The following is a 19,416-nucleotide window of genomic DNA, read 5'->3' as shown; positions in this document are numbered from 1 at the left end:
CGAAATGCAGTGTACCTGGTGCCGTCCATTAACCAGCACTAGGAATCTTGGTTTCCATGCTGCCAAACAAAATACGTTTTCTAGAGCGATCTGAATTGCCTTGTGCCACTGCGCTGACAGCATTTTCTTCCTCAAAGAACCATCAACTTTGGCTGTTCTCACCACGCTGGGCTTGCACACTTCTGAACTGCTTTTGATTTTGGTGAGCCCTGACATCTTCTCTGGCATGTTTCTTGTACATAGACCCTCAGATGCATTTTCCCAAAACTACAGCTAGCCAGTCTTGCTTTTCAGTCCTTGGGACTTCGGTGCCTGCTCTCTCAAGATGTCTTAGCTCTTGAAGTTCGGCCTTTCCCAATGCATATACTTCGATGCCTTGCATTACTTCATGTATTGTTCACTTAAAAATACGGTGAAGATAAAGCATGCAGGCTTTTCAAGGCTTTAGCCAATCATCATTTAGACAGGTAAATCTTAATTAAAAACACTGAAAGTCCATGTGCCATTCACTGTCTTTGGAACTTTCTCTAAGTTCCAGTGGCTTGGGATAAAATTAGAAATTTTGCAGAAGTTTGCTAGGACTAGGAGGGAAGGGTAAATGTAGAAGGTGATATGCTGTATTAAAAAAAAGGGGGAGGGGGCACTGGTGGAAAAGTAATTTTCTGAAAGACATTAACCTACGAACATGCCGTACACATACTTGTGTAACTGTTTTTGCAGCTCTTCCCAGCAGTCACATTCCCCGGTTTACATGAGAAGAAAGGCTAAAGTTGATTCTTTCAGTTTTGTTTTTGGTTTTGTTTTTTTTTGCATTCCTAGCATCTAACTTCAAATACAAGTGTTGTAAAAGGTGGTCTTTAAATTATGACTGTTGTTGAGCATAAAGTGGCAGCTCATTTTAGTTCTGCGGTAGTTCACAGTATGAAAGCCTATTAGTGCTACCAAATTACTTTATCACACTTCTCAGTAAGCATATTTATTATTTGTTTATACCTGTCTAAAGGACTAGATTTTCTTCAGTGTTACATTCCAAAAGTCTCTCACAGTAATCCAAGAGGACACTGCGGAGTGAAATATTTTCTAATGACAGTTGAGTCTTTCTGTCTGTTGTGGAGCTACTGTATCTGTGATACACAAACATTACAGTATTTTCCTGGACATAATGCAGAATGTGTGTTTTGTGACAGTGGCTGTTGTATTATACTACTGACAAAAGTAAGGCAGGCACTCCCACTGGCTTTGATGAATTCTGCTTATGTAGTTGCTACAAAACATAGGGTCCTCTGTGAATGGTTTGGGCATTTACATACCAAATGTCTCAGCATTACTAGAGTACCTGTTATACCACACTCAGCACAATGTTATCCAGGTCTTTGTCTCTGTGTTTTCAAGTACTAATGTTTTGTATTATTTTCCTTGCCACACTCAGCATCTTAACTGAGTAGTTTGTTTCTTCTGCATGCTATGTTGAGAAGAGATCAGCCTGTATTAAGTTTCTCCTCTTTACCCACACGGGACTGACTCTTTAGCGGACCTGCTGCTTCTGTGTTTGGCTTTCCAAAGAGTTTGAGCTGGCCTGTGGAGGTAGATGTTTTATATGTAAATGAGAGAGAAAAGGCAAGATGCTGAAATACATTAGCAGGTAACAAACAGAAAGAGGAGAAGTGGGAGCCTGGAGATGCCAGGATGCTGAAAGCACATAAAGATCACACCGGGTCAGCGTGTTACCACTGCAGATCTGCTTCCTCTTTGGACGTCTTGTATCCAACCTTCACCTGCCGGTTCAAGCCCAAAGGTCGGTCACTGCTTGCTTTCCTGTGACCCACTGTCAGACATCTTTGTAAGGTTACCTTTGCAGCAGCAGAGGGATGCTGCTTCCCCTTCGCAGCAGGCTGCTGCCTGTGCCATCTGCTGTTGGCCCTGCATACTTCTAAAATGGCATTTTCCTTGTCACGCTCCTTTTTTCTGTAGGCTGAGAGGCTTGCAAGAAATGAGAGAAGTAAACCAGTGTGACTTCACTGAAGGACTGCATGATCTTGTCCACTGGTCTTTGCAGTGTTTTTCTTTCTCTGGTGGGGACCCTTACTTGTTATTTTGAGCTGTATCAAGTGTGTAGCTATTTGGAGCAAAGGCCATGTCTGTCATGCCCATGTTGTCCTGTAAAGATAGTAGCATGTTAGTGTAATTTAAAAAAAAAAAAAGGAGGCTGTCTTAGCTGAAGAAATAGTCAGCATTCAAAAAGAAGAATCCCTTGCTATTGTAGATCTTCCTATACAAATACACGAGTGTATATGCTTACAGTATTTTCTGTGTTAATCATTGCTGGATTAGATTTGATTCTCTGCTCTTTTCACTGAAGAGTATCTCTTCAGGGAGACCCACAGAATAAATTAATAAGAGTGTTAAATAAATATGTCATCTTGCTTCTGATAGACTGAATAATGGTGTACCAAGATACAGTACATACGGTTCTAACAAAATTATATAGCTTACCGTTATTAAGAGAAATAACTTTCAGACAATTTCTCACCTGTTAGCTAGTTTGGTTTACTTCATGCCTTCCTACTTAGTGAAAGCTAAACAAATGGTAGCTATAAAATGATTTTTTCTGCCTTTTTGAAAGCTTCATGTAGCATGGCTGTAGAAGATGTTTTGCCACAAAGAAGAAAACAGCATTTGCAAAACAGGCAGAAGTAAAAAATACAGAAGAGTACTAACTTCTCAGCTCTGTGCTTTCCTTCCCTTCCTTTCCCACTCCTGTGTAGACAAGTGGAATTGCTTAAAATAAGGGAAGTGTCTCCAAAATCATACATTTTTTTCCATATTGATTCCAGCTCAGAAGAACTGGAGTAACCTATGTATTTAAGGAGCCAACTGCAGTTTTTCAGCATTCTTTCCTAAGTAAAAATAAATAAGGCTGCTGCTACAGCATTTAATACCAACACAAAGATGTGGCAAAGCGCTGAAGTTACTGATGAGTTTTTGGTTCCATTTGAAGTTTTTTTAAATCACTACTTACAACATTGCTGTGTTTATTATTGCAGTCTATGATCATTTCAACAATTGCTGTTCATACACATTTAAAAAATATGAAACTGGCTTTAGTTAATATGAAAAATATTTATCATCAAGTATGCTGTGTATAGCATATCTGACTATGGGCATGGTGAAAAAAGATAACGCTTCTTAAAAAACAATAACCACTTCATTTACATTTGCAATAGAAGTGCAAATTGGTTGGCATCATCCAACAGGAAAGATAGTAGGTAAACAACTTACAACACTGTTGCCAGCTCTTAAAAGTAATCGTTATTCCTGTACATTTCTGTTCTTGTCAGCATTCACTTAATATGTATTTATACTAATAGTGCAAAAAGTTAGGAATGGGCAACTTCATATGGTGATAGAGTTCAAGCTCAGCAGCAGCATACATGATATGACTGCCGTGTCGTCGGGCATTTCTCTTCCTAGTTAAGATTCAGCAGTGTGCCTGTGAGAGAAACCTGTCAACTTTTCAGGTGCAACAGGACCAACCAATCTGATTTAAAAAAAAAATAAATATATATATATATGTGTGTGCGTGTGTCTGTATGTATGGTATAGATATATTAATAAAAAGGACTTTTTCCTACTTCTCCACAATAAAGAACCATGAAAATTGATATATTTATATGTGATCCCTGGCTGTAATAAGGTAGCGGTTTCTTCCCTGCAAGCTAATTTGCAACGAGAGAGAGATGTCTGTGTTCATATAAAGACTGGATTTTTAATACATTTTATATACATTTATATGTGTATGTGTATATATATATAACAACCTATATAGTTTTTTTACAAATGTAAGTGTGTTTAATATGTAAAACCACCTGTAGTACCTCAAATTTAGTTATCGTTTGCATTTCTTTAAGAAAAACAAGAAACATCTTTTACTTCTCTGATGACCCTCTCGGGAAATCAATTTTTAAATCATTGAGAGCTAAAGGAATTGCTGCCTTACGATGTTTTCATATTCCTGCACTGTGGTGGCACTTTTACATGTTTAAGCCTTCCCTTTGCCAAGGAGGTGATCCTACATAGAGTTAGTGTTGCACCATCTCCTGTTAGGCTGCTCCTGCTTTTGTCTGCCATCAAAAAATAAACACTGGCATGAAAAACTGGGGTTGGTTTGCCTTTGAGGGCAGAAAATTGTTCCCTAGAGATTACTTCGGAAACTTTGAGGGGAGACTTATTAAATAAACTGACACTGTTGATTTTGTTGTGTTACAAACAGGGTAAGACATTGAAGGGAGAGAAAAGGGAAACTCCTCTGTACGACTCTTATATTGACTTAGCTTAGAAAGTGATGGTAAAAGTATCGTTTTGAGGGTCTGTGGTCATACTGCATTGATTTACGTAAGAACATACCCTGATTGCCATTAGGAAGACGATGTTTCTGCGTGCTGAGGAACCCAGGATATGTCACCAGCTGTGCAATGTGCTAAGACTCTTTCAAGGGCTGAGACAGCTGATGTCCTCTGTGTCCATCCTGCAAAGAAATATTACAAGCCAGATTGCTTGCCATCTTGACTTTGTATTTGTTTACTGAAGCAGTGGACATCCTTCTTCAGGTCCACCCGTGTGGGTGTGCGCTTTGGCTGTACGTAGCCCTTTCCTTTCAGACAGCCTCTTTCCCCAGGTCGGCCACCCAGCTACTTACCTGAGTAGTTTTAGGGCATTCACACTGAAACTTTGTCAGCGAGACCTCACACAAGCAGGTAGCTAATACTTCAGAGATTGTCAGGTTTGGGAGGAAGATAACCATGAGCAGTTCAGTGACGGTGAGAAAAAGTGTCTTCATCGAGGCTCAGCAGGATTTGTTAGAGCTCACAGGTTATTCACCATGGAATTACGGTTTTGTAAAGTAAATGGGAAAAAGAGGTGCCTGGCCACCTTTGTACTGCAGAGTCAACACAACTAAGGAGGGGGAAATGTGGTGGTTTAAAGAGGACAGACATTTTGAATATATAGAGCTGTCAAGGAAAGATGCCGTCATAGTTTTCGGAGCAGAACATGCACTCAAAAATGAGTGAGGCAAATTAGAAGAATTTTTAAAACACAGTCACCTTGTTTTCAGCCCTGCAGCAACTAGGAGCAGTCTCTTCTGCTTCAACCCCGAGCTGCAAAGTAAAATCTTCATATGGGTAAAAACCACAAGACATACCACATACCTTCAAAAGCTGACGAAGATCTTCTAGTCGTGTTTTGCAAGCAGTGGCAGTTGGCCTGCAGGATCTACTGCACCGGCTGTGTCAGGTAGGAAGGCAGCCCCTAGGACTTGGGGGCTACTTCCAGATCACCACTGTCCCATTGCAGTTGTAGCTATCACGTGGCTTGGCACAGAAGCTACACATAACGTGGTCACCAGCCACAGGTGTCCCGAGAGTCAGGCACTGGCCAGCCATAGACCATTTGAGAGGACGGAGCTCAGAGCACATCTCTGATATTGTTATCTGGGGAAAACCTCTCATACTTGCTTTTTTCCCCAGTCGTGGTAAAAGATTCCATGAAGTGGCTTCTCTTTGTGATTGCTGCTGCCAGCTGCAAGGCAGGAAAAGTGCTGTTCCCATGTGAACACACAAACACCTCATAAGCAGAGAATGGCTCGGTTGCAGGATGGACCACTGCTTACTGTTCAGTAATTTCTTTTTCCCCATTTGTTGTCTCACTTATATCTGCTGATAAATCCCATTCTGAAACCCCAGTCTTTTTCCTGGATTCAGATGGCAGGCAAGATTAAGTTTTTCAAGTTCACAAGAAAAAGCTGACTGTACAGAGCTGTACTAAATCTTTGAACAAGGACAAACTGTCAGGTTTTGAGGGTTGGACTTGTCAGACTTATTTTTAAATTTGCAAGCAGAATTTAAACACCATCTAATTCAGTAACATCCGAAGAGCAGCCTTTATATTTCTATCTGTTGTCTTCTCCTGATGACAGAGTGGTTCTTTATTGCTCATTTTGCCCTGCAGAGTTTAATTGCAATGTGTTACCTTACAGAGGTAAATAGAATTGTGGGTAACAAAGTTGCTGAGCAAATGGTAGAGCCTGTTTCCACAAAAGCTTCCTGTGATTAATGAAAATACCCTGACATTGACCTATGCACTGGCTTCCAGCCACCTACCAGGCGAGTAAATGGCATACAGTGTGCGAGCTACAAATACACGTGATGAAAAAAGAACACAATAGATAGCCACTTAAGTCTTTTAATTTGGGAGCATCCACAGCCGTGCTTGCTGCTTAAGTGCTTTCTTTAGACTTAGTACGGGTGAGGACACCATAAGAATGCTGTTTTGATTCAGGGGGTTAATGAGCATCAGCATGTAAATACTGGTGCGGTCCTGCTGAGGCAGTGGATGTTTATAGATGTGAATTTTTCAGCAGCTATAAACGGAAAGTCTGTTTGTTTTGTCTAAAGTACATGGGAAAGGCTTGATCGTAACGTTACAAATTCAAGGCTAATGGTTTGAAAAAAAAAATAAAATCCTGAAGTTTCAAAGTTCAGTTTAAAATGTCATGGCAGGGCTTCTGGAAGGGAGGCAGGCAGTGGAGCAGGCAAGCTGCAGCAGCCCAGCAAAGGCAGCCAGCACACTGTGCTCGATGAAATGCACGTAAGCCCATGGTTTACTAAGGAAGCAGCTCGACACACACATCTATGATTTTACTGCGTTCTAGTCAAGAGGTACAGCAGTAGATAATAACCCATGTTGGCAAAGGGACAGCAAACAACAGCTCGTACCTTTCTCCTACAAAGCCATCTGCCCTGGCTGAATATGATTGACTGAGAAGTCACGTACTCAGCCTCATCTATCTCCCCAGTTGGTGGAGAAAAAAAAAATGCAATTCAGGTTTCAGCATTTTTGTAATCCCTCTGAGCCTCCCATTAAATTTGCTCTACTGTGTGGGAAAGGATTAAATATTCTTTGGGCTCCAAAACACAGTATACAAAAATTAAGTACTACAGCATGGTTTGTGGTAAGGCAGCAACTAAAGTGTATAGCCTGCCACATAACCCAGAGCAGCGAGTTCTCTTTGATAAGTAACACTTGTTGACAGCTTAAAATTTCAGTTGGTAACACGTGCCGCACTTGTGTACAGCCTTTTTTAAAAATATTCTGTATGCAACATACTTAATAAATGATTTTTAAAATAATGAAGTTGTTCATATGCTGTTACTAACTTAGTTCAGAGTCCCCAAAGAGGGGAGTACTTGCTGGCGAGGAGAACTTCTGTCTGTTTAAGAATGGCTCATAAATACTCCCCTGTAAGAAATAGTTCTAAATTAAAAAACATTCAAAAAAAAACCCAACATGTTTCAGACAAGGCTGTTCATGAGGATCAAATAGTTAATTTCCTAGAAGGTAGTATTATTTACATTTTGTGTGAGTTTGGGCATAGTTGAGAAATTTTTATTTAAGAGCCACCAGGATATTTTCCCCTCAAAAATGGTAAATGAAAACTGCTGAAAATTTTCTTTCTTTAATTTTTTGCTATTTTGAGAGCCTGACTTGCTGTCACGCTTAGCGTGCAGTATTAAATTCTACTAAATATATTGTACTTAGTGTAATTAAGCATCTAGCCTTTTTTGTCCTAATTCCATAATTAAATATATGAACTTTTTGTGTGTGTGAAAAGGACACAGAGCTACTGTGTACCCAGGCCTTGGGGAGAAAGTAGGGATGTGAAAGGACATTACAGATACTAAAAATTAGGCTCCAAGATTCATACATTTAAAATAAATGTCTTCTCCTGCTTACGTTACCCTACTTGCATGAAACTTCTTCCTTCCACATCTCAAGTGTTAAGCAAAGAGCTGTGTGTGACTGGCGCCAACTGTGCATCTGACTACAATTTACCAATGGTACGGTGCAGACTGGAAAGTACTGAAGAACAAGAGGAATCAAAGCTTCAGTGTTGCATTTTTGTCATTTTTCTTTTCCTTATTGCACTAGAAAGCACAAATATATGAGGTGTGAATGCCTTCTCACGAACAAGAGGTCCGTTCTAGTGTGTGTGTGAAATGTTACTGCTGAACTAACTGTGTAACAGGTTTCACCATTTCTAAGGCAAATTAGATTAGGGTTCCGGAGGAACTGGAAAACAGTGCAATACCATGCAATTTACATCTAGGCTTTCCACGCAAAAAGAATTAACAAAAAATATCTGCTGACGGTATCCATCTTTTTATTTGTCATATTCATCTTTTCATTTTTCTAAGCATCCAGCATGTGTTCTTTTCCTCTGTAGTAACTTCTAATGTTAACTTTTAATATGAGCCTTTGAACAGTATTCCTCAATGTTGTTATTTCAAGATTTTATATATGTAGTTATTTTATGTATTGGTTATTTTTCTTAAGGTATAGGCTGATAACAGTATTATTTACCCAAAAAAAATGCTTATAGAAAGAAAAATATCACTATGAAAAAGCTTTAATATATGGGTACTCTGTTCTTCAGCTTTTTTTTAATCTTCTCTTGTGAAGCTGAAATAATAACCTGTTTACTTTCAGGTTTCAGCTTTCTGATATTTTGGTTTTATTTCAGGTTACTATTGGCCAACTCTATTCCACACAGAAACTGGTTATTGAGAGTCCAGGAAACACATAGCTATGAGAAGACCCTGATCCTGAAGCAACACTGGACCATTCTCAGCATCCTACAGTGCCACATACAGATGCACAAACTCACTGCACATGTCTGAGCTTTTCTGTTCAGCAGAAGAAATGCCTTGAGAGACTGTTTTTGGCAACCAAAGTACTGTTTTCTAATGGCTCACCTGTTCTGAAATATATTGCTGTGATTTATAGTAGCATGTTAAGGTAGTTTTGAAACCTGTTGGCTTATATGTCCCATGTGATGGAATAGTTCCTCCTCTACTTTGACAATAAAACTTCATTAAACTACCTGTAACCAGATCCATTTTTCTGCTGCTGACCTTTTCTCTCACTGAGCACGAAAGATGTGTTAGATTTAAAACCCTTTGCCTAATTGTTAAGACTTAAGTTCTTATTGATCCTGTTTTATTTAAGTATGGACAGCATCTGAAATTAAATGACTAAATATATCGTTCATTTTAAATATTAAAACCATAGATGAAGAGAGTTTTCATCTCCTGGACCTTAATACTTATAAGTATCACACGCTGCATTGTGTGGTTTCTTTGAAAAGCATCCCTTGACATTTCAGGAGGTTCTTCCTTTAGTTTCCGAGAGTTAATAACCAGTCTTATCCTACTTTTAACAATTAACTGATCAGAATAGCAGAAGGTAAGACTTGCATCACTGAGGTTTGGGAGCTTTAAAATATATTTTCACCACCGAGTCCTTTTCTAAATTTGTTGAGGTGCAGCTATTAGCAGAAAGCAGCACATCACTTTATGCAAGTTTTCCCTTTTTCACAAAGCTCCCGAATTTTGCAGGAGAAAAAGAACCTAACTACAACAATAACTCAAGTGCTTTAAGTCATGAATAGGCACCAAGCTTTGCCTAGCAAAAAATTTTTATCAGATTCTGTTCAAGTCATTGCTGTGCTTGAATTTGTTTTCTGTTTGAAATTGGCAGAAAAATTAAGCAGTGCAAAGCGTTTTTAATGGCATGCAGACAAAAGCTTCTCCCCCCACCCCCCTGGGGGGTTTTCAGAAGAGAAACAGAAACTCAAAACTAGTTCCATGACACTGTAGCCTTTAAAAATCTCCCGTTATTTTTCTCGCTTCCCAAAAGTCATCTTTGTTTAGAATTTCTATTGTTTCGCCTTGTTCGTGCTGTGTGATAACATTATTAAAGCAGAGGATAGATAAAATGTCTAATTTAGAACTAACTCCCACTCCTCACTACCATTTAAAGTGTATTTTATGGGTTTGTACAGTTAGACTGAAATGTATAGTAATGCATTCCATTAACAATATAGTATACAGAGCAAGATACCGTGACTGAGACTACAAATGTAGCTTCCATTCTCACTTTCAAATAAATGGCAAATATAGTAATAATTCTCCTCTTATTAGGTGTGTAAGTATTGCAATGTAAATTGTTTTTGGTGAACACTTTATTAAAATGGAATTTAATTATTCTGATAGGTAAAATATGTCAGGTTCTGTATTTTAAATCTATACATTCACAACTGGATAATTAAGTGCACTTAATGGTAGAAGTGTAGGGGAAGAAAGGTTTGATTACTTCCAGTGAACTCAAAGAGATGTAATAACATCTTACATTTTTAGAGGAGACAGGCTTGGGAAGGGCTGCCAGTTTTATGCTCAGAGCCTGGTCCCTAAAACAGTACATGAAAAATCCTCATTTAAAACAGCTTAATTACTGGAACAAGCACCACGTACCATTTCAAGATCTGAGAATGTATGCTAGGAAACAAAATAAACATGCTTATAAATAGTGTAGTCCTAAATTATAAAGAGGGATGCCTCTGTCAGTAACATTTTTACTATTTACATCTAAGCTTTCAACACGTTTACAAAACAGTAAATTTTTTTTCAAATGGAGGCCCTTTCAATGTATAATCATTTCATCCAAAATACCAGTACCTTTCCAGTGAAGTTCTCAATCGTTGTTTCCAACAAGAATACAGCTGTAGATGGCACATGCTGTCATATAGGCGTCACAGGAAGGTGAAATATCTTGTGACTTCCCTCAAAAGTCTGGAGGAGATTACTTCTCCATTAATGCCTGAAAATTCTGTTGTTAAATTGTGGTGGTAGATAAAACACTACTGCACTCCTATTCATACCATCTGCTCCTACTTTCTGTCTCAAGGTTACCACTCAGATTATCTCTCTCAGCTATTTATACGTGCAAAGGAGCAGTAGTAACCTTCAGGATACATTCTACAGAGAGGACCCATCAAGAAAAAAAAAAATTAAAAAATCCAGGCTCTGTAATTTCCCTCTCTTCCCAATCCATAGTGCAGAGGTTAAGACAGCTCACTTTTTCATCAAGGAAAAATTAGTTCTAATTCCAAATTAACCATAAGCTTAGCAAACAGTATTTATACATGACCTGTTAGAAGTAACCTAAGAAAACTTCTGCTGCTAAGGACCAAAAGCCTGTGTAATACCATCTAACCTGCTAACAGTGCAAAGCTAGCAAAGGTAGTAGCATATACTACTCAAGCCCAACACAATCGCTGCATTTTAGATGTCTGTTCCCTCTGTGTTTCCTCTCCTTACCAACACACATGTAAGTTGCGCCCTCCACTAGTGTCAGTTATGCGCATATCCATTGTCTGGGATTGGAAAATACCTAGAAATATGGGTTTTTTTCCTTACCTAATGTCCATTTCAAGTAACTTTGTCGTAACATACCCGGTTCTGTATAAAAACATCGCTTGCCAAATGCTTTATCGTTGAAATCCTACAAGCTACAGAACGGAAATCCTTAGAAACCGCGTCTGGCTTGGGAAGTCCAGTGCAGAGATAATAGTTGTAGGCTGGGATGGCTTTAGTATTGTGTTTGTCTCCACTTGCCCTGTTCTTTCTCTTGGCTAGGCATGTGCTCACCGTCACCGATGGAGACAGCGCATGGGGAGCTGGCACTGTGGTCCAGCCTCGGAGTTGCTGTGCTCTTACAGCTGCACCTTCTGTGCTTCACCAGTTCCGTTTACGTTGCAATACTCATTAAATCTCTCTCTTGGCACGCTGTCAGGAGCTTTGTTGGATTTTGTAAAAGCAGTGTAAACAACAGGAATAGTTAAAACACAAAGGAATGATCCCGTGACTTATGTACAATGTCCACTATTATAAAAAGTATATCCTTTTTCCTTAGAACAGAAGGGAGCTCAATAAATACCTTTACTAAAGCTGCAATGTCTTAGCAAAACAAGCTTGCTTTTGTATTATATTAAAAATGTTTGTCTGTTCCCGATCTCAACATTTTAGCAAACCATTAACCTCAGCAGCATGCACCAAAATTTGAACGTTTTACATATGATGAAGTTTGTCATGACTTTTACAGTATAAACTTGGAAACAGCGCTCTGAAAGAAAAAAAAAAAAAAAAAGAAGAACAACAATTTGTTTAATATTAGTAACTTTTAAAGGACAGGTATTTCTGTTGTGTGTTACAGCTTCTCCAGAGATTATACTGCAATTGAAAGCTCAGTTTCAGAACACCCAGATAAATGAGAGGTACAGCTGTCCTGGAGGAAAGAAACCCAAGAGTAGCATGTGAACACTTTACATAGTGTTGAAATAGGCCAAGAAGGATTTTAACTTACTAGTCACATTTCTAAAATGGTATTTCTATATAAAACTTCACCAAGTTTCCAGGCATTAAAAGCATTACTTTCACCCTCTAATGTCAGCAGGTAGAAGAATAATTCTATGGAGAAGCACCAGCCCCACCACGTGCTTCCTGCAATGCAACATAAACGCATCGCTCCAGATACCCAGCACAGACCATACGTACACATGAACAGAGCCATGAAAGAGCTGTGCACCGACTGTTTTCCTGAGTTTTCCATAACGATCTACAGTGAAATCCTGGCATTATTCAAGTCAGGAGTATACTGAACGCTTTGTTCCACGGTTCTTAACACAGGCATAATTATTTCATACTCTTGGGAATGTTTTGCTTGACGACCTTTTTAAAAAAAGAGGGAAGGTGTGTAGCTCTTTTACTGAGGCTTTACATACATTCTTCTTTCAGTATTTTAGAATATAGGAATAGTGCATGAGCCCTTAATGTGGAAGCAGAAAAAAAGAGAGAGAAGCCAGTAATTCCTCCAAGGCTGGGTATTCCCTACAACCCTAAGAGGGAAAAAATCGGAACTCAAACCTGTTTCACAAACGTACACACCTTCAAAGGATTCTGGAGCTTACACAGGAAATTAAATAGCATCAATGTGTTGCAAGAAATGCTTCTTTCTAAACTACGTACCTTTTTTACTGTCAAGCCCAGTATCTACTGAAGCTTTACAAGAGGGGGAAGTGATGGTAAGCAGTGCATTCAAATGACTGCTTTTCTGTGTTCAGAGTAAGAGAACTATGGAGACATGTGAAGAATGTACAGCCTTTCTGTTGAAAGAGTGCACCCCATAAATATTTATACTGGTCTTTGGCAATATGCTAATCCAAGGCAAGTAATTTTTCCTCTCTTAAAAAGAATCGTGAAAGACAATTAAGGTGATTTAATTACTGCCACGCATAGACAGCAGATTTTGAACTCTTGACAGACATTCATCACAGTGCCATGTTATCCTAACCCCGTAACACAAGACTCTGAAGAGAATAGACAATTAAACCTAGACCATTTCCCCTACCTTCCTGCAGTACTCTGGGCTGCATCCAAATCCCAGGGAAGCCAATGGGAGCAGAAGCCAGGCTTTTCAAGTACTGACTGAAAGCCCCAGCTTGAAATAAAACAGAAGTAGTTTGCATGCAAGTTTGCAGTTCTTCATGACACCAAAGTAAATTTAGCTTCACAGTCCTTTTCTGAATCATTGAAATCTGAATTTAAATGTAAGTGCAAGCAGCAAAAACATTGCTTAAGGAAGATTTAACTTTCATGTCCTTCACAGTTACCCACTATAGAGTTTCAACTGTATTGAACTTTTTGGTTTTATATACACCTATAAAACCATTTGGCAGCTATTTCTCCCTTAAGCTCTTAATCCAAGGGGAAAAAATAAATAACAAAAAAGAAATCTGCATAAAACAAAAATGTTTGGAGCTGGAGTTTTTTCCAAGAGCACTAATAAAACTTTATAATTTTTTATTTCTTAAGTTAGAGGAGGGAGGGAGGGTGTTTATGAGCACATACTCCAAGTTATGCTCTAAATCTTTATAAAATACTACATTAACAGCAATGCAACCAAACAAGAAGAGTGCTTCACTTAACGCTTTACTCTGTTGGGCCTTTTGATTTTATAGAATTAGAACTACTTCATTTTGAATATATTTCTTTGAGAATAAAGATGCAGCCATGCTCTGACTGCAAGCAGCAGCCCTGTGCTTTGCTGATGCGGGCTTGCTAGCACGCGGTGTACGCGTGGTCCAGTTCTGATTTTTACGTGGCTGCCCCATGTAATCTTTGGCAAGGGCTTGCATTTCTGTAGCCCCCAGTAGCCTCACCTATGAAAATACAGAGATCTGTGTATATGCAGTCTTTGAAACCTGCTTTGGAAATCTATGCTTCCATAAAATCTTAAAATCTAAAACATCTACCTACCAAATGTACTGTCTATTAAAAAGTGAGTATGTTTGGGTTTTGTCTGAGAGAGGTTCTCCCTTTTCTTTCACAAACAGTAGTTCTTAGTTATCAATAAAAGTACTTTACCTCTTAACAAAGCACAAAAATGCTGTGCTTTAATTAACACAATTTGCAGGATTTTAGATCGGCGCCAATGTTTTGAAGCACTCAAAAAACATTTTACGGTTTAGCCTCAGCAAATCCATTCTTGCATTTTGAACTTCAAATCACGCCTCTGAAGAGAACACGTAAATGTTACGTTTTCTGGATGTCAATGCTTTACACCCATTGCCCATAGTTCACAGCATACCAGGGACCATTCCTGGCCTTCCCCCTCCATCAAGCAACACAGCTAGGTGGGATCCTGCAAGGTACCAGCTCCGCACCTCTGCCCTGAGAGAGCCATCAGAATATGGCCACTCCTTTAAATTCCGTTGAAGGAGAGCTCCCTCCCCTCCCTTTTCTTAGCAATTCTTCCCTGAAGCAATTCATAAACAAAACACAGGATAAGGAATGGGCTCCAGGAGCCCCAAATATTACATTGTACTTAAATGAAGAATCGGTGCTGTGGGTTAGCATCACAGATCAGCTTAGAGCACGCTGTTGCACTGACACAGCTCTCTGAAGAAAGGCTAATGCTTACCAGATTATTCCATGTAATATCCTGTAATCCCGTAACGCATGATCGTTTCAAAACAAACTTGTGTAGGGAAGTAGTAGAGTTCACTAGCCTCCTTTAAAACCTTTCGTGCTTTTGGCGAGAGTTTACCTGTAACTTGGAAAGCGACAGTAAGCACTCCCGTCTGCGCCCACAGAGCTTTGACACCCTGCGTTTTCAAAGCAACTGGTCCTAGTCTCACAGCAAGGCCGTTTCTGAAGGAATTAAATGCCTCTTTCTGTTTGGCTGTATTCTCACACTGGAGTTTACGTATGGGTTTTGAGGGGGGAAGCAGGGCAGGCTGTCCATCAGAAGCAGTACATATGTTTTAGCAAAACGGCAGGAACTTTAGCCTGAAGCTCCCTCTGCTTCATGACTTTTCCCCAATAAACGCCCTGTGGCAGCTCTGACCCTGTACCAGCTCCCACAAGAGGCACGTTATCTGAAGACGTATTTTCCAGCTATGGGGAATTTTATAAAGCAGCAAATTTTTCTAATGTGCTCGCAATGGGCTTTAGGATGGTTTACATCTTCAGAGGAAAGGAAGACCTGAGAAAACTCCCTGTGGAAAATGATCTTCCAAGGTCTTGCTGTAAGAACATACACCTGCGTCAGAACATTTTCTGCATTCTAACAATGTCTTACCTACTTATTTTCTCATCCAAAAGATCAACCCAAATTTTGAGATACTGTATCAGAGTCAAATCTGCAGAACAGCCGGAACAAAACTTGACCGAAACCCGGCTCTTTTCCACCCGCACCAGTAAAGCTTCCCTCACGTCGCAGCTCGGCACCAGGTGCCTGTTACGGGAGCGTACGGGGCCGTCGTGGGCTTACAGGGCCCTGCCAGGATGACAGTCACTTTCAGCTTTAGCCCTGAATGCTGCTTACGGACAGGCAACAGCCCTGGCTATGGCGAGACACACCGGCAGCTTCAGCCCCTCTGCACATCACACGTGTTAGGGTAGGGGCGCAACCAGGCTGCAAAACTAAGGACTATCCCATTATGTTTTGCTATACAGAAAAAAGATTTGTAACGGTGAGCTTTTTAACTTTTTTTCAAGCTTTTTTTATTCTTACAAACCCATTTTCATTGGTACTTTTTGCTTAAGTTTCAGGACTCGGGACACCAGTAGTGGTCAGCCTCTAGGCTTGCAATGCAAGAGCAAAGACGGTAGAAATCGTTTCAAGTGTCCAGCGCTATGAAGTCCAACTGCGTGCACAACAAACCCCTTTCCCAGCAACATACAAATACTGAAAAATATGTAGCAAAGTAAGCCGAATAAATCATAAATACTTGAGAAGTGTGGTGCAAAATGTAACATAAGGAGAGCTGAACTAAGGCACTTGTTTTCATTCATTACTGAGGACACCCTCTCTTCATCGCATCGTCACTCCTCAGCGAGGTCATCCAAATCAGTCGCTGCTCCCCAAATGTGAAAATGCAGCACTGCGTGTGAGACAGACACCACCTTTTACTTCACAGCACATTACTCAAAGGTGTTACCGAAGTTCTCCTGATAAACCCAGCATCAGCAAATATTTTAACTCCTCCTTTGTCCTGGTTTTAGACTTGTCAATTGTGTGAAAAGAAGTCGCCAGTCTATTTTGAGCAAAAACATTTTTGCAGAAGTCCCTGCTGGCTGCTATTAGCCAGACGGGATCGACACACGCACGCCCAGGGAAGGCGGGGAGCAGGATCAAAGTGTGCTAAGCGACAAAAACCAGAGCAGCCCCAGTCCGGCCCCAGATCCAGCCCCAAAAGAGCCTGCCCGTTGTTTGGAGCCGCCACAGGCATGGCAAAGGTGGAACGGGCGTGCAAGCCTGTCAGGAGTTTGACAGGTGCTCACAACAGTGAATCGTATTGTTACGGAGTCCGTTGAACTAAAAAAAATATAGTAAAAACAAAACAAGGTGAAGTGAACCGCTGCTGCCGCAGTGCCGTGCCTTTGAAAGGGATGTGAGAATGGGAAAACGGGGGTCCTAAGTTAAATCTGTAGCGAACACGCCGCTAAGTTTTCACACAAGTGCTCTGCACATCTCTAACCGGGGAAGTGCAGTCAAGCCCAAACCAAGACCTCAAAAATTCACTTCAAGAGGGGAAAAGCCAAGCCCACGCTACTCAGTCTCCTTGTTCCCTCGCCACAAAAAAACCAAACAACAACAAAAAACAAAACAAAACAATACAAAAAAAAAAAACCCAAGGAAAACGACTCCAGAAGCCGCAGCCGTGCGAGCCTACGCGCGTCCACCTTCAGCCGGCCAAGCCGAGGGACCGGCACCGGGAACGGCGCCCCGGCGCGCCCGCTGCCGCCCTCCCGAGACGGGCCCCCGGCCGCGGGGCCCCGGCCGCCTCCCCCCGCCCGGCGGCGGCTCCGTCAGTAGCGGGGGGCGGCGGGGGGCGCCGGGCTGCCGGCGGGGGGTGGCGCGGCCCCGGCCCCGGGGCAGCCGCAGCACCGCAGCGTGTAGTTGCGGCCGCCGTTGTTGTCCCAGAACTCGCCCTGAGGGCTGCGGTAGCGGATGGCGAAGTGCAGGGCCGAGCCCTCCCGCAGGCTGGGCGGCACGCACAGGGTGAAGCTGTAGCGCTCGGCCGGCGGGTCGGGGGGCAGCGGGGCGGCCGGCACGTCCACGAAGGAGAGCCACTCGTTGAAGGTGTAGCGCACCGTCACCTCCCGGGGGCCGGGGCAGCCCAGCGCTCGCACCGTGCCCCGCACGTCGGTGGGCGCCGCCGGCCGCCCCAGCCGCTCCAGGCAGACGCGCTGCCGCCGCAGGCGCTCGGCGCTGGGCTCGCCGCCGTCGGGGAAGTCGGGCACCAGGCGCAGGGCGGACGGCGGCGGGTCCGCGCCGGGCGGCGGCGGGTCCCGCTCCTCGGCGGGCGGGCTCTGCAGGCGGCACAGCGCGGCGGGCGGCACCTGCGGCTCCTCGGCGTCGCTGAAGTGCTTGACGCTGGCCAGGCTCAGCCCCAGCGAGTCGGCGAACTGCACCCGCTTCTTGCACTTGCCGCAACAGTCTTCGCCCGCCGCCGCTTCCTCCTCCTCCCCCTCCTCTTCCTCCTCCTCCCCCTCCTCCCGGCGCTCGCCGGGGCCGGGGGCCGGCGGCCGCCCGCCGCGGCTCAGCTCCAGCAGCACCAGCCGCTCCCCCGCCGCCTCCCGCTTGGCGTCGCGGGGCACCGTCGGGGCCGCGCCGCGGAGCCGCCGCTCCTCCGCCGCCAGCTCCTGCCGCGGCCGCGCGGGGCTCGCCATGGCGGGGCGCCCCGCTGGGCCCGTCCCGGCCGCCCCTGTGGCGGCAGGCGGACGGGCCGGCACCGCTTTATCCGGCGCCCCCGCCGCAGGCCCCGGGCGGGGGGCGCGCCCCCCCGCCGGGCCCGGAGCCTCCCCGGGGGGCTGGGGCGGCCGCGGGCGGGGGCGGGACCTCCCGGGCCGGGCAATACGGAAGCGGCGGCGGCCGCGACGGGCGGCCCCGCACGTCCTCCCGCCCGCCGGGGGCCGCCGTTACCGCGGCGCGGCGGGGACAGCGGCAGCCACGCCGCCAGGAGACCCGCGGGGAGCCGGGGAGCGGCGGCCGGGGAGCCCCCCGCCCCCCCGGGGTGCCGGGCCGCCCGAGCGGGGCCCCGGCAGTGCAGGCGCCGGCCACCGCGCTCTCGCCGGCAGCGGGGCGTCGCAGGCAGCCGAGGGAGAAGCCCCGCGGGTCGGGGCCGAGCGGGCCGTGGCCCCGCACCGGGCCGGCACCGCCGAGGGGTGGCCGCCGTGCTCCCGCGGCGGGGGCTGCGCCGGGGCCGCCCGTGTGCCGCGCTCGCCATCATCCGTCCGCCCCCGGCAGCCTGCGAGCTGCCCCCGGCTTTGGCGTTTAAAGCGGTTTCCACCCACCCTGACTGCAGAGAAAAAGCTTTGAGACCTGAGCTCGAGGACGAGACCCCACAGGTAAAGGGCACGAAGCGGGATACAGGTGTGAGCAAACCTCTTTCACCATTTTTCACCCCCGCTTGGTACCAGCGGTGCTCGTGGAAAAGCAAGTCCAAAGGCTCAGGGGGCACACACATGGGCACACGCACCCTTCCCGAAGGTCACACTGTCTTCAAAATTCCTGCTTAAAAAGAAAAAGAAATCAAGGCAGAGAAACAAAATACAAGCTTTGCCTTTTCCACAAATAAAAAGAAGTAGAGGCCCCCTCGGTTTTATTTTCTGGCCATGATGTACAGCAAACAGCATCCTCACAACAAGGTGCTTTTGTTAGTACGGAGAGATCTGTATCTGAGAAATTTCCAAACTTAATTCTATACTTTGTGCGTGCTGCTGCTATTGTCTGGGGTCGATTTGCACGGATGGTTGCAAAAATGCTACATTGTTAAACTTCCCTCCCTTTTTTCTATCATGGAAGAGGCGCCAAAAAGCCTATGCAAATAACACGGTATTTTCTGAAGCAATATACTGCCACTATGGATTTATCAAGGGGTTTTTTGTTTGTTTGTTTGGGTTTTTTGCACAGTTAGTTTTATTTTTAGCATCAGCCCGGTTGCCAAAAAGCAGC

General features: G+C 43.7%; 2 protein-coding genes across 6 annotated transcripts in view; one reads left to right on the top strand and one right to left on the bottom strand.

Annotated features, from left to right (window-relative positions):
• The window catches only part of LYRM4 (LYR motif containing 4), a 91,977-nt gene extending 83,028 nt beyond the window's left edge, over window positions 1–8,949 (top strand). For all 5 annotated transcript variants that reach the window (XR_008746684.1, XR_008746683.1, XM_055800785.1 and 2 more), the window contains one exon: window positions 8,579–8,949. Coding sequence is in view for 2 of the 5 variants with exons in the window: in XM_055800786.1 (XP_055656761.1) it covers window positions 8,579–8,641 (63 nt within the window). In the remaining 3 variants the exon portion in view is untranslated. The remainder of the gene's footprint in view (window positions 1–8,578) is intronic.
• Window positions 8,950–17,127: 8,178 nt separating this feature from the next.
• Window positions 17,128–18,280, bottom strand: PPP1R3G (protein phosphatase 1 regulatory subunit 3G). The gene has a single exon (XM_055800784.1). The coding sequence runs from the start codon at window positions 18,129–18,131 to the stop codon at window positions 17,268–17,270; it is 864 nt and encodes a 287-aa protein (XP_055656759.1). The 5' UTR covers window positions 18,132–18,280; the 3' UTR covers window positions 17,128–17,267.
• Window positions 18,281–19,416: the final 1,136 nt, after the last annotated feature.

This window comes from Falco peregrinus, chromosome 3 (assembly GCF_023634155.1).
Source record: "Falco peregrinus isolate bFalPer1 chromosome 3, bFalPer1.pri, whole genome shotgun sequence".
Lineage (NCBI taxonomy): Eukaryota > Metazoa > Chordata > Aves > Falconiformes > Falconidae > Falco > Falco peregrinus.
This window is presented reverse-complemented; position numbering and strand designations above follow the sequence as displayed.

Excerpts from the sequence above, each read along its gene's own strand:
- PPP1R3G (XM_055800784.1), bottom strand. The coding sequence starts at position 18,131 with ATGGCGAGCCCCGCGCGGCCGCGGCAGGAGCTGGCGGCGGAGGAGCGG.